The 16,415-nt window shown below is 45.7% G+C and overlaps 1 protein-coding gene across 1 annotated transcript in view; it reads left to right on the top strand.

Annotated features, from left to right (window-relative positions):
• Nucleotides 1-6,009: 6,009 nt before the first annotated feature.
• USPL1 (ubiquitin specific peptidase like 1) overlaps nucleotides 6,010-16,415 on the top strand; it is a 57,797-nt gene continuing 47,391 nt past the window's right edge. Inside the window, exons 1-2 of the mRNA XM_040340462.1 lie at nucleotides 6,010-6,167; nucleotides 15,885-16,056. Of these exons, the coding sequence (XP_040196396.1) occupies nucleotides 15,961-16,056 (96 nt within the window). The 5' untranslated portion in view covers nucleotides 6,010-6,167; nucleotides 15,885-15,960. The remainder of the gene's footprint in view (nucleotides 6,168-15,884; nucleotides 16,057-16,415) is intronic.

The following is a 16,415-nucleotide window of genomic DNA, read 5'->3' as shown; positions in this document are numbered from 1 at the left end:
GTCAGGCAATCTCTACATGTAGCATTAAAATTGCCACATCATGATGCAACGCATCGTGCTCCCAGCAATGTGTACTCCTCTGAGCAAAACCATGGGGGAGATTTACTAAGACTTGTGCAGTCGTGCATGGTAGCCAATCAGCTTCTAAATTCAGCTTGAAGCGTATTGGTTTCTATGCAGAGCTGAACCAGATTTTGCACTCTCCAGTTTTAGTAAATAACCACCCATGCCTGTATGTCTGCTTGTAGGTAGGTGATCAGGGAGTGGTAAAAATGCAAATGAACTGCCTGTATGAAAGATCGGATATTCCGACAACAAATGTGTGATGGCAGGGTTTTGTCGGATAATCCGACCGTTTGTACGCTCCATCGGACAATTGTTGTTGGATTTTCCAACAACAAATGTTTTATAGCATGCTTTCCAGGGCCGTTTTTAATATGGATTGGACCCTGGGCAAACATTTTCTTGGGGCCCCCCCCGCTCATGAAATTTACTGCTCCACCCACCATAGAAATGCCCCCTGTGAAGTCTGGAACCGCAGGTAGGATTAAGTAGAGCCTGTCATTGCAGTGCTGTGTGCATCTCCCCCTTCTACAGTACAAAGCTCTCTTCCCCAGTTCAGAGTTCCCCCCAGTTCCTCTCCTACCTCCTAGCAAATGTCAGGGTGGAGCTGCAGCGTACTCACAGTGTGTCCGTGCAGGCTGCCACTCAGGAGGAGCTTCTGTCTGTGTAGATTCCCGCCCCTCCCTCCTCTGTTGTACACACCACGGTAGTAGGAAGGGCACATACCAAGGGGGTCAGAAGGGCACAGTACAGGGATCAGGAGGGCATGCACCAGCTGGTCAGGAGGACACACCCAGGGGGTTGGGAGGGCGCACAGCAGGAAAGTTGGGGGGCACACATAGGGTGCCCACATGTCCCGGATTGCCCGGGACTGTCCCTCAATTGACATGTCTGTCCCTGGTCCCGGGCTTCATTCCGGGACAATACAATGTCCCGGGTTGAAAGGACACAGCCACCCCCTACAAACTAATAACTACATTTCCGGAACTGGTCGCTAGGGCCGGCGCTGCCTGGCATCTTGCAACCAGTGACAATTTACTCTCATATAGTGAGACTGGGAGCGAGGCCTGCGCCTAGTGCAGCACTGCTGTCCCCACCCACCTCGGCACCTCCTCCTTCTCCGGCACCCAGCTACAAGCAGCAAGGACTGGTGTGATCTTCACTCTCCAGAAAGTGACGCCACTCTTTCCTTCTACACACATGGCTCATGCAGAGGGAATGACAGCAGCACTGCATCTGGTGGCAGGCTATGGGTGACAAGTGGCACTGCATCTGGTGGCAAGTGGCACATTCACCTAAAAAAAAAAAAAGCCGCCTAATTTCCCATCAACCCCGAGACTACATTTCCCCACGCCCCCCTCCCCCTCATTATTTTTTGGGGAAGGTGAGTGGGGTGTCCCTGAATGGTAGTGTGGAAATGTGGTCACCCTAGGCACACACCAGGGGGGGTGGTTGGAAGGGCGCACACCAGGGGGGTTAGGGTGATCACACCCCAGGGGGGTGAGGGAGAGCACACACCAGGGGGGTGAGGGAGAGCACACACCAGGGGGGGTAGTGAGAGCACACACCAGGGGGGGTAGTGAGAGCACACACCAGGGGGGTGAAGGAGAGCACACACCAGGGGGGTGAAGGAGAGCACACACCAGGGGGGTAGTGAGAGCACACACCAGGGGGGGTTAGGGAGAGAACACACCAGGGGGGGTAGGGAGAGCACACACCAGGGGGGGTAGTGAGAGCACACACCAGGGGGGGTTAGGGAGAGAACACACCAGGGGGGGGGGTAGGGAGAGCACACACCAGGAAGGTTAGGGAGAGCACACACCAGGGGGGGGGTTAGGGAGAAACCACACAGGGGGGGGTAGGGAGAGCACACACCAGGGGGGTTAGGGAGAGCACACAACAGGGGGGGGGGGGTAGGGAGAAACCACACCAGGGGGGGGGGGGGGGTTAGGGAGAGCACACACCAGGGGGGGGGTAGGGAGAGCACACACCAGGGGGGTTAGGGAGCGCACACACCAAGGGGGGTAGTGCAGCCGGGGACAGGCAGCAAGTATGCCCAATGCGGGCTAGGGGGGCATCAGCTGCTTTGGGCCCCCAACAGTGACAGGGCCCAGGGCACTTTCCCCATTTGCCCTGCGGTAAAGACGGCCCTGATGCTTTCAAATTTTCTGATAACAAATGTGTCTTGTCGGATTATCTGATTGTGTATACACAAGTCCATCGGAAAAAAACTCAAAGTACAAACACGCATGCTCCGAACCAATGCTAACCATAGCACAACATTAGCAGAAGTTGCCCAAAGGGTGGCGCTAAAGAGCTGAAAAACCACGTTGTTTCGTGTATGGTGGTTGAAAAAGTTCTGCCGTCTGTATGCAGAACAAATCCTCGGCCAACGCCACGGATTTGTCCGATGGAAATCCGATCGCGTGTACAAGGCTTTAGACTGGATTTCACTCACTTTAGAAATATTTCTACTGGATCCCTGTCGCGTACACATCATTGTTTAACTCATCCAGCAATCCAAAACACACAATGCTGTTTCACACTTTGCAATCAACTGAAATGTTTTTTCTTTAGATGCATGTTAGGGCTCTTTCACACGGAGCGGACCGTTTCCGGGTCCGCTCCGTGTGTCTCCGTCGGCTCAGCGGGGATCCCCCCTCAGCTGTCGGCGGATAGGGCGGTCCCCGCACACAGTGCAGGGACCGCCCTGTCTCTGCTCCGCTGTCCCCTATGTCGAACCTGATGCAGACGGACCGTCTGTCCGTCTGCATCAGTTCCGCTCCGCCGAACGGAAGAAAAATAGGGTTTCTTCCGTTTGGAAAAGCGGATCCCAACTGAAGCGGACGCTAGCGGATGCTCCATCCGCTAACGGACGCGTTCCCATAGGGATTCATTACAAGTTCGTTAGCGGACTTGTAATGAACGGACAGACGGAGTGGACGTCTGAAAGGGGCCTTAAAGAAGGAAGGACGGACATATATTAATTAGTTATTTTTCCCAGTAGTGGAGAGGAGACACCTGTCAAGCTGCTGTCTGTGCCCCAATTAGGGAGATTACCCTCTTTATTTGTCCTGTTTAACGCTATGACCAAAAGTGAAAGAAAATCCCTAATTTTGGGTTGTCACCAGAACAAGGATAGAGGGGAAATCTTCCAATTGAGACACTAGTAATAGTGACAACCAGGGATTTCCTCCCACTTCCTGATCTGGATATGGGACAGCATACCTCCCAACATTTTGAGATGGGAATGAGGGACTAACAAACGTATGTAGGCATAGGACACACCCCCTGCCACACCCTCTTAAAGGAGAATTAACCCCCCCAAAAAAGGTTAATTCAATCCAAAAGGGCTTTTTTTTACCACTACTATTTCTTTATATTGGCTTTTAAAATGTACAAATGCAGAGATTTAGAATTTGGATGAAAGATTTAGCACTGGGAAACATTTTTTGAAAGATAAAAAGTGCATTTTATAAACAGAGCTTTTTTTCTTAGAAAATAGGTGCAGGAACTCAACCACGACCCCGTTCAGATTTCAAAAACAGTAGACGGGTCTTAAAGCGGGGGTTCACCCTAAAAAAAATGTTTTTGTTTTCTACCATGCCATGCAGCATACTAGCGTGAGCTACAGTATGCCTTTATTTTATTTTTTTTGCGCCGTACTCACAGTTTAATCCGTTTCAGACTCCCTCGGGGAGTAGGCGTTCCTATAAAGAGGGAGTAACATGATTGATGGCCAGCTATGGCGCGTCACGCTTCCCGAAAATAGCCGAAATAGGACTTGGCTCTTCACGGCGCCTGCGCAGTCAGCGCCTAGTCTGTGCGCAGGCGCCGTATAGCGCCGTGAAGAGCCGAGACCTACTCCGGCTATTTTCGGGAAGCGTGACGCGCCATAGCCGGCTATCAATCAAGTTCCCTCTGCATAGGAACGCCCATTCCCCGCGGGGAGTCTGAAACTTAACTAAGGGATTAAACTGTGAGTACGACACAAAAAAATAAATAAAGGCATACTGTAGCTCATGCTAGTATGCTGCATGGCATGGTAGAAACTTGTTTTTTGGGGTGAACCACCGCTTTAAAGGGGCATTAAATACCAGGATTGCATTACATACAGAGTGCAGAGTTCAGGGGGGGGGGGGTTACACACAGAGTGCAGAGCTGTCACTTGTAAACACAGAAACCAGACTTCTGTGTTTACAAGTGATTGTGGTGAGCAGGCACCAAAGGGTCTGAGCCAGAGGTGGTGGAACTGAGTTCCCCCAAGTTCCCCCTGAAAAAAAGCCCTGTATACAACTATATCGATCAGACCAAAATGAGGGACAAATGAGGAGGAATGAGGGACAGAGGGACATTGCTCCAAACCAGGGACAGTTGGGAGCTATGGGACAAGAAGTGAAATCTCCCCAATGAGATTTTAAAAACCCTCCCTTACTCAATCTGAAATGAAAACAAAATACATTCAGGCTGCATTCACACTATAACGCGGCGTATTTTGCCGCGACAAATTGCGGCATATTGTACCGCGATTTGCCGCGACAAAACGAGTCGTTTTAACCTTTTTTTTTTACAAAACAATGTTAACATTGTTGTCTATGCCGAACGCCGAAAGCCGCCTGAAAAAAAGGGTCCGGGACTTGTTTTGAGCTTCAGGCGTACGGCGTTTCGGCGTTCGGTGTGGAGATGTGAACCATCTCCATAGACATCAATGTTAAATCACCCCTCCAGCGGCACGAGCGTCGGGCGTAAATACGCCAAGGTGTGAATGCAGCCTAAGGGTGGCTCTGGCATGTATTATGAATCCAAGTCCTGATTGCATTAAAATACACATTTAGGACTTGTTTACACTAGTGGTGCTCTTTGAGAGGTGATCATTAAGATTGCTTTTCAGAGAGCATTTGACAAGCAGTGAGGAGGCATTGGGGGTTATTTACGAAAGACAAATCCACTTTGCACTTGAAATTGCTCTGAAAGTGCACTTGGAAATGCAGTCGCTGTAAATCTGAGAGGTAGATCTGAAATGAAGGGGAGCTCTGCTGATTTTATTATCCAATCATGTGCAAGCTAAAATGCTGTATTTTATTTTACTTGCATGTCCCCCTCGGATTTACAGTTACTGCACTTCCAAGTGCACTTTGCAGTTATGGTGCAAAGTGAATTTGCCTTTCAGAAATAACCCCCATTGTATTACTAGCATGGCAAAATGCACACAGTTGCAGAGCACCCCCCATCCGGGAAAAAGGGCCACATTCAGTAGCTAGTTCTGTTATCTGACTGCAACAGCCTGGGGTAATTTTTGCTATCCCATATCATATGTACACCCCTGGATGCTGATTTTTAAGCTAAACGGGTGGGCGTTGGTGGTAAAACTGCAGCTCAGTTGCATTGTCTTACCACCCCCAACTGCTAGTGTAAATGAGGTCTTAGTTTTCCTTTTAATTGTTGTTTCTTGATCAGTATTAAATTGCCAGACCGTGAATTATTCCTCAATAATAGTCTGAAAGTTGGACTAAGGATGCAGAGTAGGCCTCAGGACTATAAAGGTAACATTTGCATGACTCCGACCACTATTCTAAAATGAGAAACCACCCCCTTTATTATGATTTATGTTATAAGGCAAGACAAACGCCATCTAAAAACACAACGCTTTACTCGATAACACAGCTGAATCCAGCATAATGTTGTAAAACAAATAAGGAACACCGAAGATAATTCTGAAGCCATGTTTTTACAATGTGAGTCTCTCTGCCTAACCTAAACAGGCAGAGATAAACTGATCTGTGGGCATGTAGAGCTGCACTGCCTATACGTGACTGCTGAAAGCATTGCCAGCTGCAGCACTTCCTGTTTTTTATCAGTATTATACAACAGCACAGGGCGAGTGCCCAAAACAAAAATGGCGGCTAGTCCTTTCAGTCGGCATCAGATATGAGCCGCGCACACAGAGGGCGGAAGTGGGGCAGTACGTAAATCTCTGCCGCCGGAAGTGGGAACGTTTCTATCACGTATTTCGCTTCACGTGTGTTCTGTACCGGTGGAGTGGTGCGCTGTGGTCGTGAAGTGAGGGGGGACGGTTCTGGGGGACTCCGCCAGCTGCCATAGAGGTGAGGAGAAAAGAACTTTGTGCTGTGTGGGAATTGGGTGCTGTCTCCGCCCACCTATGCAGCATGCATAGACTGTAGCGCTGCTCCTTTTGTCTGTCATAAGTCCTGTATGCATCCATGCATCTCTCTCACACCTGAGCGCCCACTAATGAGAGATCCAGTGTACTGCTCCTAGACTCCATGGTATTGAATGGAGGGCTGGGTATATATATATATATATCTCTATCTATCTAAGTGCATTGATTATTGTGTCCTCTGGCACCCCTCCTCCATGTGGTCACCTGGGGGGGGGGGGGGGAAGCTGATCCCATGTAAGGGTGCCAAGGATTATTGCCAAAACCCCTTTGTGGCCGCAAAGTTAAGGCGACGTCCATCTTTTTGACTGTTGCATATTTTTACCTTATTTACGGCCAGTTCACGCCATAATGTGTATGGTTGCGTGCGTGTTTTTGCGTTTTTTCCCGTTCAAGTACTGCAGGCATGATTTTTGGAATCGCGTAGCACTAAATCGCATAGTATTGCGGTACCATGCATTTTGGCGGACACAAATGCTTGCTCGTTTGCTAGATGAGTTGCTGTGCCATTAAGAATTAGGACTCACTCACACTGGAGGCAATGGGATGCGTTTTTAACTGCACAGACCAGTGATGGTGAACTTTGGGACTACATTTCCCATGATGCTTAACTACACTGCAGAGCGCATAGGTGTATGTAGTTCCAAAACATCTGGGGTGCCAAAGTTTGCCATCACTGGCATAGGAAGTCCTAAATCCAGGTTATCCTCTGAGTATAGGGCACACTATTGCAGTGCAGAACAGTAAAAAAAAAAATATAGTGTGCTGCAGTTAAATTTTTTTGCACTGCAAATGCACAAAAGTGCAATACGGTTTGGTGCACATAAAAGCTCCAAAGAGGATGGACGTGACCTTATGCCCTGGTTCACACTGAGCTGCAGGAATGAAGGTGTGTGAGTTCGGCTGCGATTTCAGACACCTGTGTAGGTTTCTGCACAGATGGCAATGGAAATCGCAAAAAGTAGTACAGAAACTACTTTTTGTGCGGTGCCACAAATGCAGCGTTGTGCCGATTAGGATCCCATTGCCACAGATTTGACAGACAGCTGAAAAGATCATTGGGTTCACGCAGTGGCATTGGCTCCAGAATTATGCAGGCAGCATCAAACAGAAGGTCAATCAGCCACAGCTTAAAAGGGTTGTAAAGGTTAATTTTTTATTTTCTAAATAGGTTCCTTTAAGCTAGTGCAATGTTGGTTCACTTACTTTTTCCTTCAATTTCCCTTCTAAATGTTTATTTTCTTTGTCTGAATTTCTCACTTCCTGTTCCTCAGTAAGCTGTTCTGATGACTGACTTTCCACCGCTGGGATGATGGTGGAAAGCTTACTGAGGAGAAACAGGAAGTTGGAAATTCAGACAAAAAAAAAAACATTTAGAAGGGAAATTGAAGGAAAAGGTTAGCGAACCAACAATGCACTAGCTTAAAGGAACCTATTTAGAAAATAAAAAACAAACCTTTACAACCCCTTTAAGGAACCCCTAGCAACCTCTGGAGGATCGCATGTCTAATCGCACCAATGTGACAGCCGGGGGGTGATGTGACGAGGCTGGACTCCCGCGGGAGTCAGAACCCCGAAGTGGTGCAAATACCTGTCTCAGACAGGTATCTGCACCCCCCCCTCCCCCCTGAAAGGTGCCAAATGTGACACCGGAGGGGGGGAGGGATCCAAAAAGCACTAATTGGCAATAGTTAGCACTGGCAGATGGCACTAGCAGGTGGCACTGGTTGGTACTGATTGGCAGGTGGCACTAACTGGCAGGTGGCACTGGCAAGTGGCACTAGTCGGCACTGGCAGGTGGCACTGGATGGCATTGACAGGTGGCACTAGCTGGCAGGTGGCGCTAGTTGGCATGGCATTGGCAGATGGCATTGGCAGGTGGCACTGGATGACACTAGCTGGTTGGCATTAGCAGATGGCACTGGCAGGTTTCACAGCACATAATGTAGCTGTGTGAAACAGTTTCACATGGTGCTGCAGAGAGAGAGGAGCTTAGATTCATCGTGATGTTGAAGGTGGGCGGGACCCGGGGTGGGCAGGCCCCAGCAGCTATCCAGCCAATGATCTCATCCCATTGGCTGGTGTTGGACAGCTGAGTCCCGCCCACCCTGGGTTCCGCCCACCCAGACATCAGACCGTGCTAGTGATCGCTCCCTTCTCTGTTTCACACACACGGCGCTGCTCTGCAGACAGTGTGGAGAAGGAACCCCATGTTCCTCCTTCCTTCTCCACACTCTGCTGATGCAGATGTGCTAAATATAGGCCACATTTGGATAATGATCGGCCGATGCCGATTTCTCCAAAATGACCGAAATATATATATATTTAATTTTTTTTTTTAGCAGAGACTCTAGAGAATAAAATGATGGTTGTTGCTATATTTTATGTTGCACTGTATTTGTGCAGCGGTCTTTCAAATGCAATTTTTGAAATAATACACTTTAATGAGTTAAAAAAAAAAGGAAAATTAGCCCAATGTGTTTGTATAATATGAAAGATGTTACGCCATGATCTTTATTCTAAGCAAAAAAAAAAAAATTGTGATTCTCATTTTGGACAGAATCGTGTACATGTCGGGGACATGAATATATATGCTACAAAGAATGCTGTGTGCTGTGAATTGCCTCCAGTTTTGCTTCTGTTTCTTCCTGGAGGCTGCCATTTTGCTGAAGCCCAGAGCCCCTGAACAGCAGTTAAACATAAAGCGGAACTAAATCCATCAATTTAACGGTTTAAAAAAAATAGTTGCATTCCTGGAATGACAAGGTTGATAACTGTCACATTTGCTTGTGTTATGCTTGGTGTCATAACTGATTACAAGTGCAGCACAATGGCATTTGCAGATTAAACAGAAGCGGCTTCCTTGGCTGTAAACTTTTGTAAAGGATAGGAGTGTTTAATTCCGCTTTTAAGGCTGTCAGTAGATCGGCCTCTGCAAACTCAGCGGTGGCTAAACATGGAGATTAACTGAACATGTGGGGAGCAAGGTGAGACATGAGGGATGCAGTTGTCACTGGGACCAAAATGCAGAATCCGTGACAGGAAGTGGCAGGCAACCTCCTGAGTAATGAGCCTCCAGACATACCTAAAACCTAATAAAAGGCCCGGCCTAGAGTTGGACTTCAAATATGTCAGGAATAGGCCTTTTATCAGAATATAAGCTATTGAAATAGTGCAGCTGTGCCTCTCTGGAATGGCTGTCTGTGCTGCTTTGTTGTATTCTCTCCTTGTCACACCAGAAATGTCAGCACAGAGTGAGGCTGTCAGTCCCCCCATGAAAGTGTATCTGTCTCCTGCATGAGATCAGGACTGATAACTGACGTACTCTCTGGGCTGCTGGAGGAGGAAAGGTAACTGTTGGATAACAAAGTATTTCTATTCTTGAATGGAATCCTGATGGCATATTTATTACATTAGTTTGATTGGGTGTCTCTTATCAGCACTGAGCTCATGTGGGTAATTGGAGGGCCCTAGAGCCTGACCTTTCTACTCTTCTAACCATTCAGTGGTGGAGATTACTACAGATGCCCATTGATGTACCCTTATAAATAGGTGGAACATGCTGGATACTATCTAGAAAACTAGTGGTAAAGGAAAACAGAAAGGTTGGAGGTTATGAAGGTATACTAGATTACCAAAAGTATTGGGACGTCTGCCTTTACACGCACATGAACTTTAATGGCGTTGTGGTCGGCAGGGTTCGGTATTGAGTTGGCCCCGCCCTTTGCAGCTATAACAGCTTCAACTCCTCTGGTAAGGCTGTCCACAAGGTTTAGGAGTGTGTCTATGGAAATGTTTGACCATTCTTTCGGAAGAGCATTTGTGAGGTCAGGCACTGATGTGGACGAGAAGGCCTGGCTCACAGTGTCCGTTCTAATTCATCCCAAAGGTATTCTATCGGGTTGAGGTCAGGACTCTGTGCAGGCCAATCAAGTTTCTCCACCCCAAACTTGCTTATCCATGTCTTTATGGACCTTGCTTTGTGCACTGGAGACTAGCAGCCCAACAGACTCTGAGACAGGATTGCTGGATGCTGGGCTTTTAGGGCTGTATGCATTCAGGAACTTAAGAGCCCTTTCACACTGGAAACGCCTATAGCGGAGCGTTAAAATAGCGGTAAAACACAGCTATTTTACTGCGTTTTCAATTCAGTTCAATGGAGAAGGGCGTTTTTATGAGCGTTTTAATATTGCTATTTTTACAGCGAAAACGCCGCAAAAATGCACCAGTGTGAAAGGGCTCTAAATGTGGATTTGGTTTTGCCATGGGAAATTTGTTGAAATTAATAGTTTGGTGACAGTGTTTTTTTAGGAATGCGTTGCAAGATGAATACCGGCAACTTAATAGCCCTCATGTCTCCTATTAGAAATGTTCTGAAAACATTCTGCTAGTGAACCTGTAAGTATAGAGTATAGAAATATAGGAGTTGCAAAATGTTTTTTTTATTTCAGTATTGGGTCCGTGGTTCTGGCATGAGTAACTAGGGGCTTGGAGTAAGCAGAATTTTTTTTTTTTTTATGATGTTATAATTACCAGTGGCTATAGCTGCTAGCAATGATCACTGTGTTCTCCTGGCTGGGATGGCTCCCCCTGCTGGGAGAACACAATGGCTCAGTGGTAGGGCACGGATTGTGTTGAGTGATTTTCTTTCCTGCAACCACGGGTCGTATCCTCTATAGCTTGCTTCAGGGCCTCGACAAATCCCGGGCGCCAGGTCGTCATGGCGACTAGAAATAGTGTCCTGGCGACTTGTCTTGGAAGGTGGGCATAAAATTTTTTTTTATTTTTTTTGTGAGCTGGTGCCATCTGGTGGTGAGCCGTTGGTATTACAAGTTATTACCACCAGATGTGTAAGCTGACGCCATCTGGTGGTGGCCGTTGGTATTACAAGTTAAGCATTACAAGTTAAACAGCAATTCTAATGTCATTTTTCACTGTTTTCACTGCCATCTTCTTCCCTCTAATTAGAACCCCCAAACATTATATATATTTTTTATCCTAACACCCTAGAGAATAAAATGGCGATCGTTGCAATACTTTCTGTCATGCCATATTTGCGCAGCGGTCTTACAAGCGCACTTTTTTGGGAAAAAATTACTTTTTTTAATTAAAAAATAAGACAACAGTAAAGTTATCCCCATTTTTTTTAATATTATGAAAGATAATGTTACGCCGTGTAAATTCATACCCAACATGTCACGCTTCAAAATTGCGTCCGCTTGCGGAATGCCGACAAACTTTTACCCTTTAAAATCTTCATAGGCGACGTTTAAAAAAATCTACAGGTTGCATGTTTTGAGTTACAGAGGAGGTCTAGGGCTAGAATTATTGCTCTCGCTCTACCAATCGCGGCGATACCTCACATGTGTGGTTTGAACACCGTTTACATATGCGGGCGCTGCTCACGTATGTGTTCGCTTCTGTGCGCAAGCTCGTCGGGACGGGGCGCGTTTTCTGGCTCCTAACTTTTTTAGCTGGCTCCTAGATTCCAAGCAAATTTGTCAAACCCTGGCTTGCTTAATTCTGGCTCAACAACTCAATAGATGAAACTAGGACAAAAAAAGCTGACCTGTAACAATCATTTGGCGATGGCAGTTCTCATGCTTCCGTCTTCACAGGTTCTCTGCGATGGATAATGGCTTATGTTACATTTATCTCTCTATATTCAAACAAAGAATTATCTGACTTCCACCTTATTTGTAAAATCTTTCTCATCGTCCTGACAGGAGCTCAACGCCATTGTAGCCTCTCTAGTCATGTGACTATGACTTGTGCAACATATGCAGACCATTCCCCGGTTCTGCCGCTACTGTGTCTGACCCAGTGCCTTACAATTCTGTAAGTATTTGGTGGCGAGGATAATGAAGGGTGAAGACCACCCAGGAAAGGAGTCTGTTGCTCTTTTTTGGTGGAAAATACCGTAAATGTAGGTACAGGTATGTCAATAAAATGCACATTGGCTAGGCTGTGGTTCCCAGCTGTCATCCTAATATTGAATGTAGTAACTTGTTGAACTGAACACGAGTATCATCTGCGCTTATTGCAGCTGTCTTCCTGAAACATATTTATAGACCAAGCTGGCCAAACGTATTTCTGCAGAATTGGTGTAATGTTACTAGCTGAGAATGGAAAGAGGCATACATGCATGGACAGCCCGTACTTGTTTCGTCTTATTCATAACAGGACAGGACGTCAGTGTCGGGGTCCATGTTTCTTTATCCTGCTTTTAAATAGAGAAGAAGGATTAAAAATTCTCTCCTGTTTTTTTACTGATATCTGAAGCACTGTGAGAATGACATTCCTATAATATAGATACAGACAACAATAGTTTTAGTACTACTATGCTATTGAAAAAATATGAAATTGCATACAGAACTACGGAGTAACATTAAAGTGGTAATAAATGCCACATTTTATATATTATTTTTTTCTTCCCTCTTTTAACCTTATCCATGTATTAAGGTAAAGAATGCCTCAGTCTCACTGGTGGTGAGATGTGTATCTGTTCTGAAACAAACCCTTTTCAACATTGGGATCGAAGTAAGTTATCACATAGTCTTTAAAGGGGTTGTAAAGAGAAAAAAAAATGTTTTAAAAATAACAAACATGTTTTACTTTCCTCCACTGTGCAGCTCGTTTTGCACAGAGTAGCCCCGATTCACGCCTTCTGGGGTCCCTCGGTGGCTGTCTCTCTGGTCCTCCCCGCAAGAACTCCACACATTCATGTGAGCTCCCATGGTGTGGAGTCCTTGCGGGCACGTTCCTGTGATGCAGCCAACGACCATAGCGCCTCACTGTATCACTCGCCCCCGGTGCACCGCGTCATTGGTTGTGATTGACAACTTCAATCAACCAATGAATGGCCCCTAAAGCCGGCCAAGATGCCAGCGCGTTCACGGGACTTTTGAGGGGGTAAGGTAAGTAAACGGGGGGGGGCACTGGGGAGGCCGGTATTGTCAACGTTTTTTTTCACCTCAATGCATAGAATACATTAAGGTGTAAAAACCTTTACCTTTTATAACCCCTTTAAGGGCTCTTTCATATTGGCACTTGAGCCATGCTTTTACTGCCCCTCAGCCGCTACTCCTGTTAGTTGCAGAGGCTTTGGCCTGGGGTGTTCTCATGCCATGGGCGCAATGCGTTGTGGTCACAGCAGACAGTAGAACCCCTGATGCTTTCAAGTGAATAAGGCCTCTCTGCAAACACCCTGCAACCATTGCAGTGCGCTAGTGCAGGGTTGAAGGGGTTAAAACTTGTAATGAGGCGATACAACGCCTCTTCATCTCCTGTCAAATGCTCTCTGAAGAGTGATCCAAACATGGATCGCTCTTCAGAGATCAAAGCCTTCGTAAACAAGCCGTTTATGTATCTCCTCCAGACACTTTGGAGTGTGTTTGCACATTACTTTAGCACAGTCCGGACCTCTGGCTGTAGCGTGAAGTCAAACTTGTAGACCTGATATTCCTACCACTTCAGCTCAGCGCTGCAGGTTGTTAAAGTGATATTAAAGTCTGTCTTATGTTTTTTTTTTTGTCACTTACCTGCTCTGTGTAGTGGTTTCGCACAGAGCAGCCCATATCCTTCTCTTCTCGGGTCCCTCTTCGCTGCTCCTGGCCCCTCACTCATGCTCCCAAAGCAAGCAGCTTTTTATGGCGACAGCCAAGCCGCTGCTGTTTCCATTCCGACATGGAAGCTACAGCTCATATCTCTCATCTCTCTTCTAAACATGTTATGGCCCTGTTGTTGTAATAGATAAGCCACATGTATCATTTTTTTTCCAACATCTCACTTTACAACACTCTGTAGTAGGTTACTGTAAATTGTGGTGTTCTTCTCTATGTGCTTTGGTGCTGTGTTGCCTTAGTGCATTGGTGTGTTCAAATTTAACAGTGATTTGATTATTGCACATGTGTAAAGGCTTTTTTCACACCAGTGTGTTGCAGGAACACACGCAGCACTCAAAAAATGCACTACCTCTTTGCAGAACAGACCCAGTGCCATTAATTCTTAATGACACCCCGCCCCCCCCCCCCCCCCCCCAAATCTTGCTAATGCAGCATACCATGTGTTTTTATGTGGCACAGTTTTTCAAATCACGCATGCACAATATTTCTCCCCATGGGACAGCTCATTGACACTAATCGGCTGCTCAAAACGCACAAAAAGGAAAAAAAAAAGAAAAAGCAAGCACGCTTGGTTTCACCACCTGGTGTGAATGGAGCCTTTAGTGTGCATTGCAGTGTCGCAAGGGAGTGTTGTGGGTTGTGGCCATTGATCTGAAAAAACTGCTACGGACTGACACATTTCGATTGCCATTGCTTCTTCTGAAAATGCTGGATGCCTGACTGTCATGCTGACTCTAATCCTACATTACTTTAAGCCAGCCTTTCTCAACCAGGGTTCCTCCCAAGGTTGCTAGGGGTTAAATCCTGCTATGTACCATAACCTGTAGCTATAGTAATTATAGCAGGGGTTCCCTAAAACCGGAAAGCTATTTGAAGGGGTCCTCAATGTTCAAAGGTTGAGATGGGTTGCTTTAAAGTAGAATAGTCAAAACCTTTTTTTTTTTTTTGTATGGAGTCCTTCACTTCCTGTCCCAAAGCCAAAGCAGGAAGGGGAAGAAAATCCCATGCAAATTAAGGGGATACATTGAGCCCCCCAGGGTCACCACTAGTGTCCCCCATTGGAAGATTTCACCTCTACTTTTTTGGGGACAACCCAAAATTTGGGATTTTCTTTTGCTTTCAATGATAATGGTAAAAAGGGCAAATGGTGAGGGTGAATCTCCCTAATGGTGATGGGAGGTGTTCTAATCCATCTCTACTCCATCCAAAATATATATTTTTAAATGGCTTTAGATCTACTTTTAAAGTATGTAAACCCAACTTTTCATATTTCCGATATGTACCTACTGTCCCTGCCAGTCCCTCTGCTTTCCCTATTAACTGACCACACTAAGCAGGAGAACACAGTGTGGTCAGTTCTCTAGCTATGCTGGGAACTCAGCTCTCCTCCAATGATCAGACTTGTCCTGACCCCCCTTGCACAGCTATTTACTGGGAAGATTAGTGTACTGTTGCCTCTCCTCCCCCAGCCCTTAGCAGCTGAGAACATAGGGAATGTGATCACTTATATAAAAAAAAAAAAAAGGGAAGACTGTGTGTGTGTGTGTGTGTGTGTGTGTGTGTGTGTGTGTGTGTGTGTGTGTGTGTGTGTGTGTGTGTGTGTGTGTGTAAAAATGTTTTGCCTTTCCTTTCTATTTTAAACGGAATTGGTCATTTTACAAGGTGATCATTTTGCAATCACTTTACGCCATTCACCCTGAGCTGGTGTGCAGATAAGGACTTCTGGCTTTACTGCCTGTTCTGTATACTTGTTCTAGGTGGATGGCTCAGAATATATTGATTTTTGTTGGTTTGAACAGCTTGGCAGCAATAGGGAGTCAACAATTGCACTTCTGTATCTCTTTTGAAAGCTTACTGTAAAAATACATTGGTGAGCAGGACCTGTAGGAGGAAAGAAATCATCTGTTGCTATACAATAGTGTGTATTTTTTTTATTTATGCTGCTGTAATAGATTTTTACTTCTAGTATATGTAGCAACCTGATAAATAACTTTTTTTCCCACTCGCTTGTTTTTCAGGGTACTTTGACATGTCCTTACCGGTGCTGGCAGGTTACAAGTCATATAACACAAAATAAGCCAATGGGTCACCACAATGGCTTCAGAGACTCCTGGATCTACGGTGTCATTGGTTGGACAAGGGTCATTTTTAACTAAGCCTTCACTTCAGATGGTGGGGTGCACGGGAAAAGTCAGTGAAACTTCTTTTATATTTTTACATCTGCGCATATATCCTTTTTTGATATTTTTTTTTGTTCTGTTTTCCACGGAAATCTTTAATAAAGTAAAAGGCGAAAGATTGGAATGTACAAAGATACATTCTTTGTTGCTAAGGTTTTATCTCCTATTATTGTGTTTTTGTGCTTCATATTAATCTGCTATATGAAAAAGAAAATGTATATTTATTGTGTAAATCTCTAATGAATACTCTTCAATCAATCTGTAAATAATTTTAAATGCTCTTTAAAAAAAAAATCTGTATCCTTTTCCTCCCTCCAATTTTGATACTTGTCTGTCTTTTCTAACACAACAAGTGTCTGTCTTTAAAAA

The sequence above is a fragment of the Rana temporaria genome, chromosome 2, assembly GCF_905171775.1.
Source record: "Rana temporaria chromosome 2, aRanTem1.1, whole genome shotgun sequence".
Taxonomy (NCBI): domain Eukaryota; kingdom Metazoa; phylum Chordata; class Amphibia; order Anura; family Ranidae; genus Rana; species Rana temporaria.
This window is presented reverse-complemented; position numbering and strand designations above follow the sequence as displayed.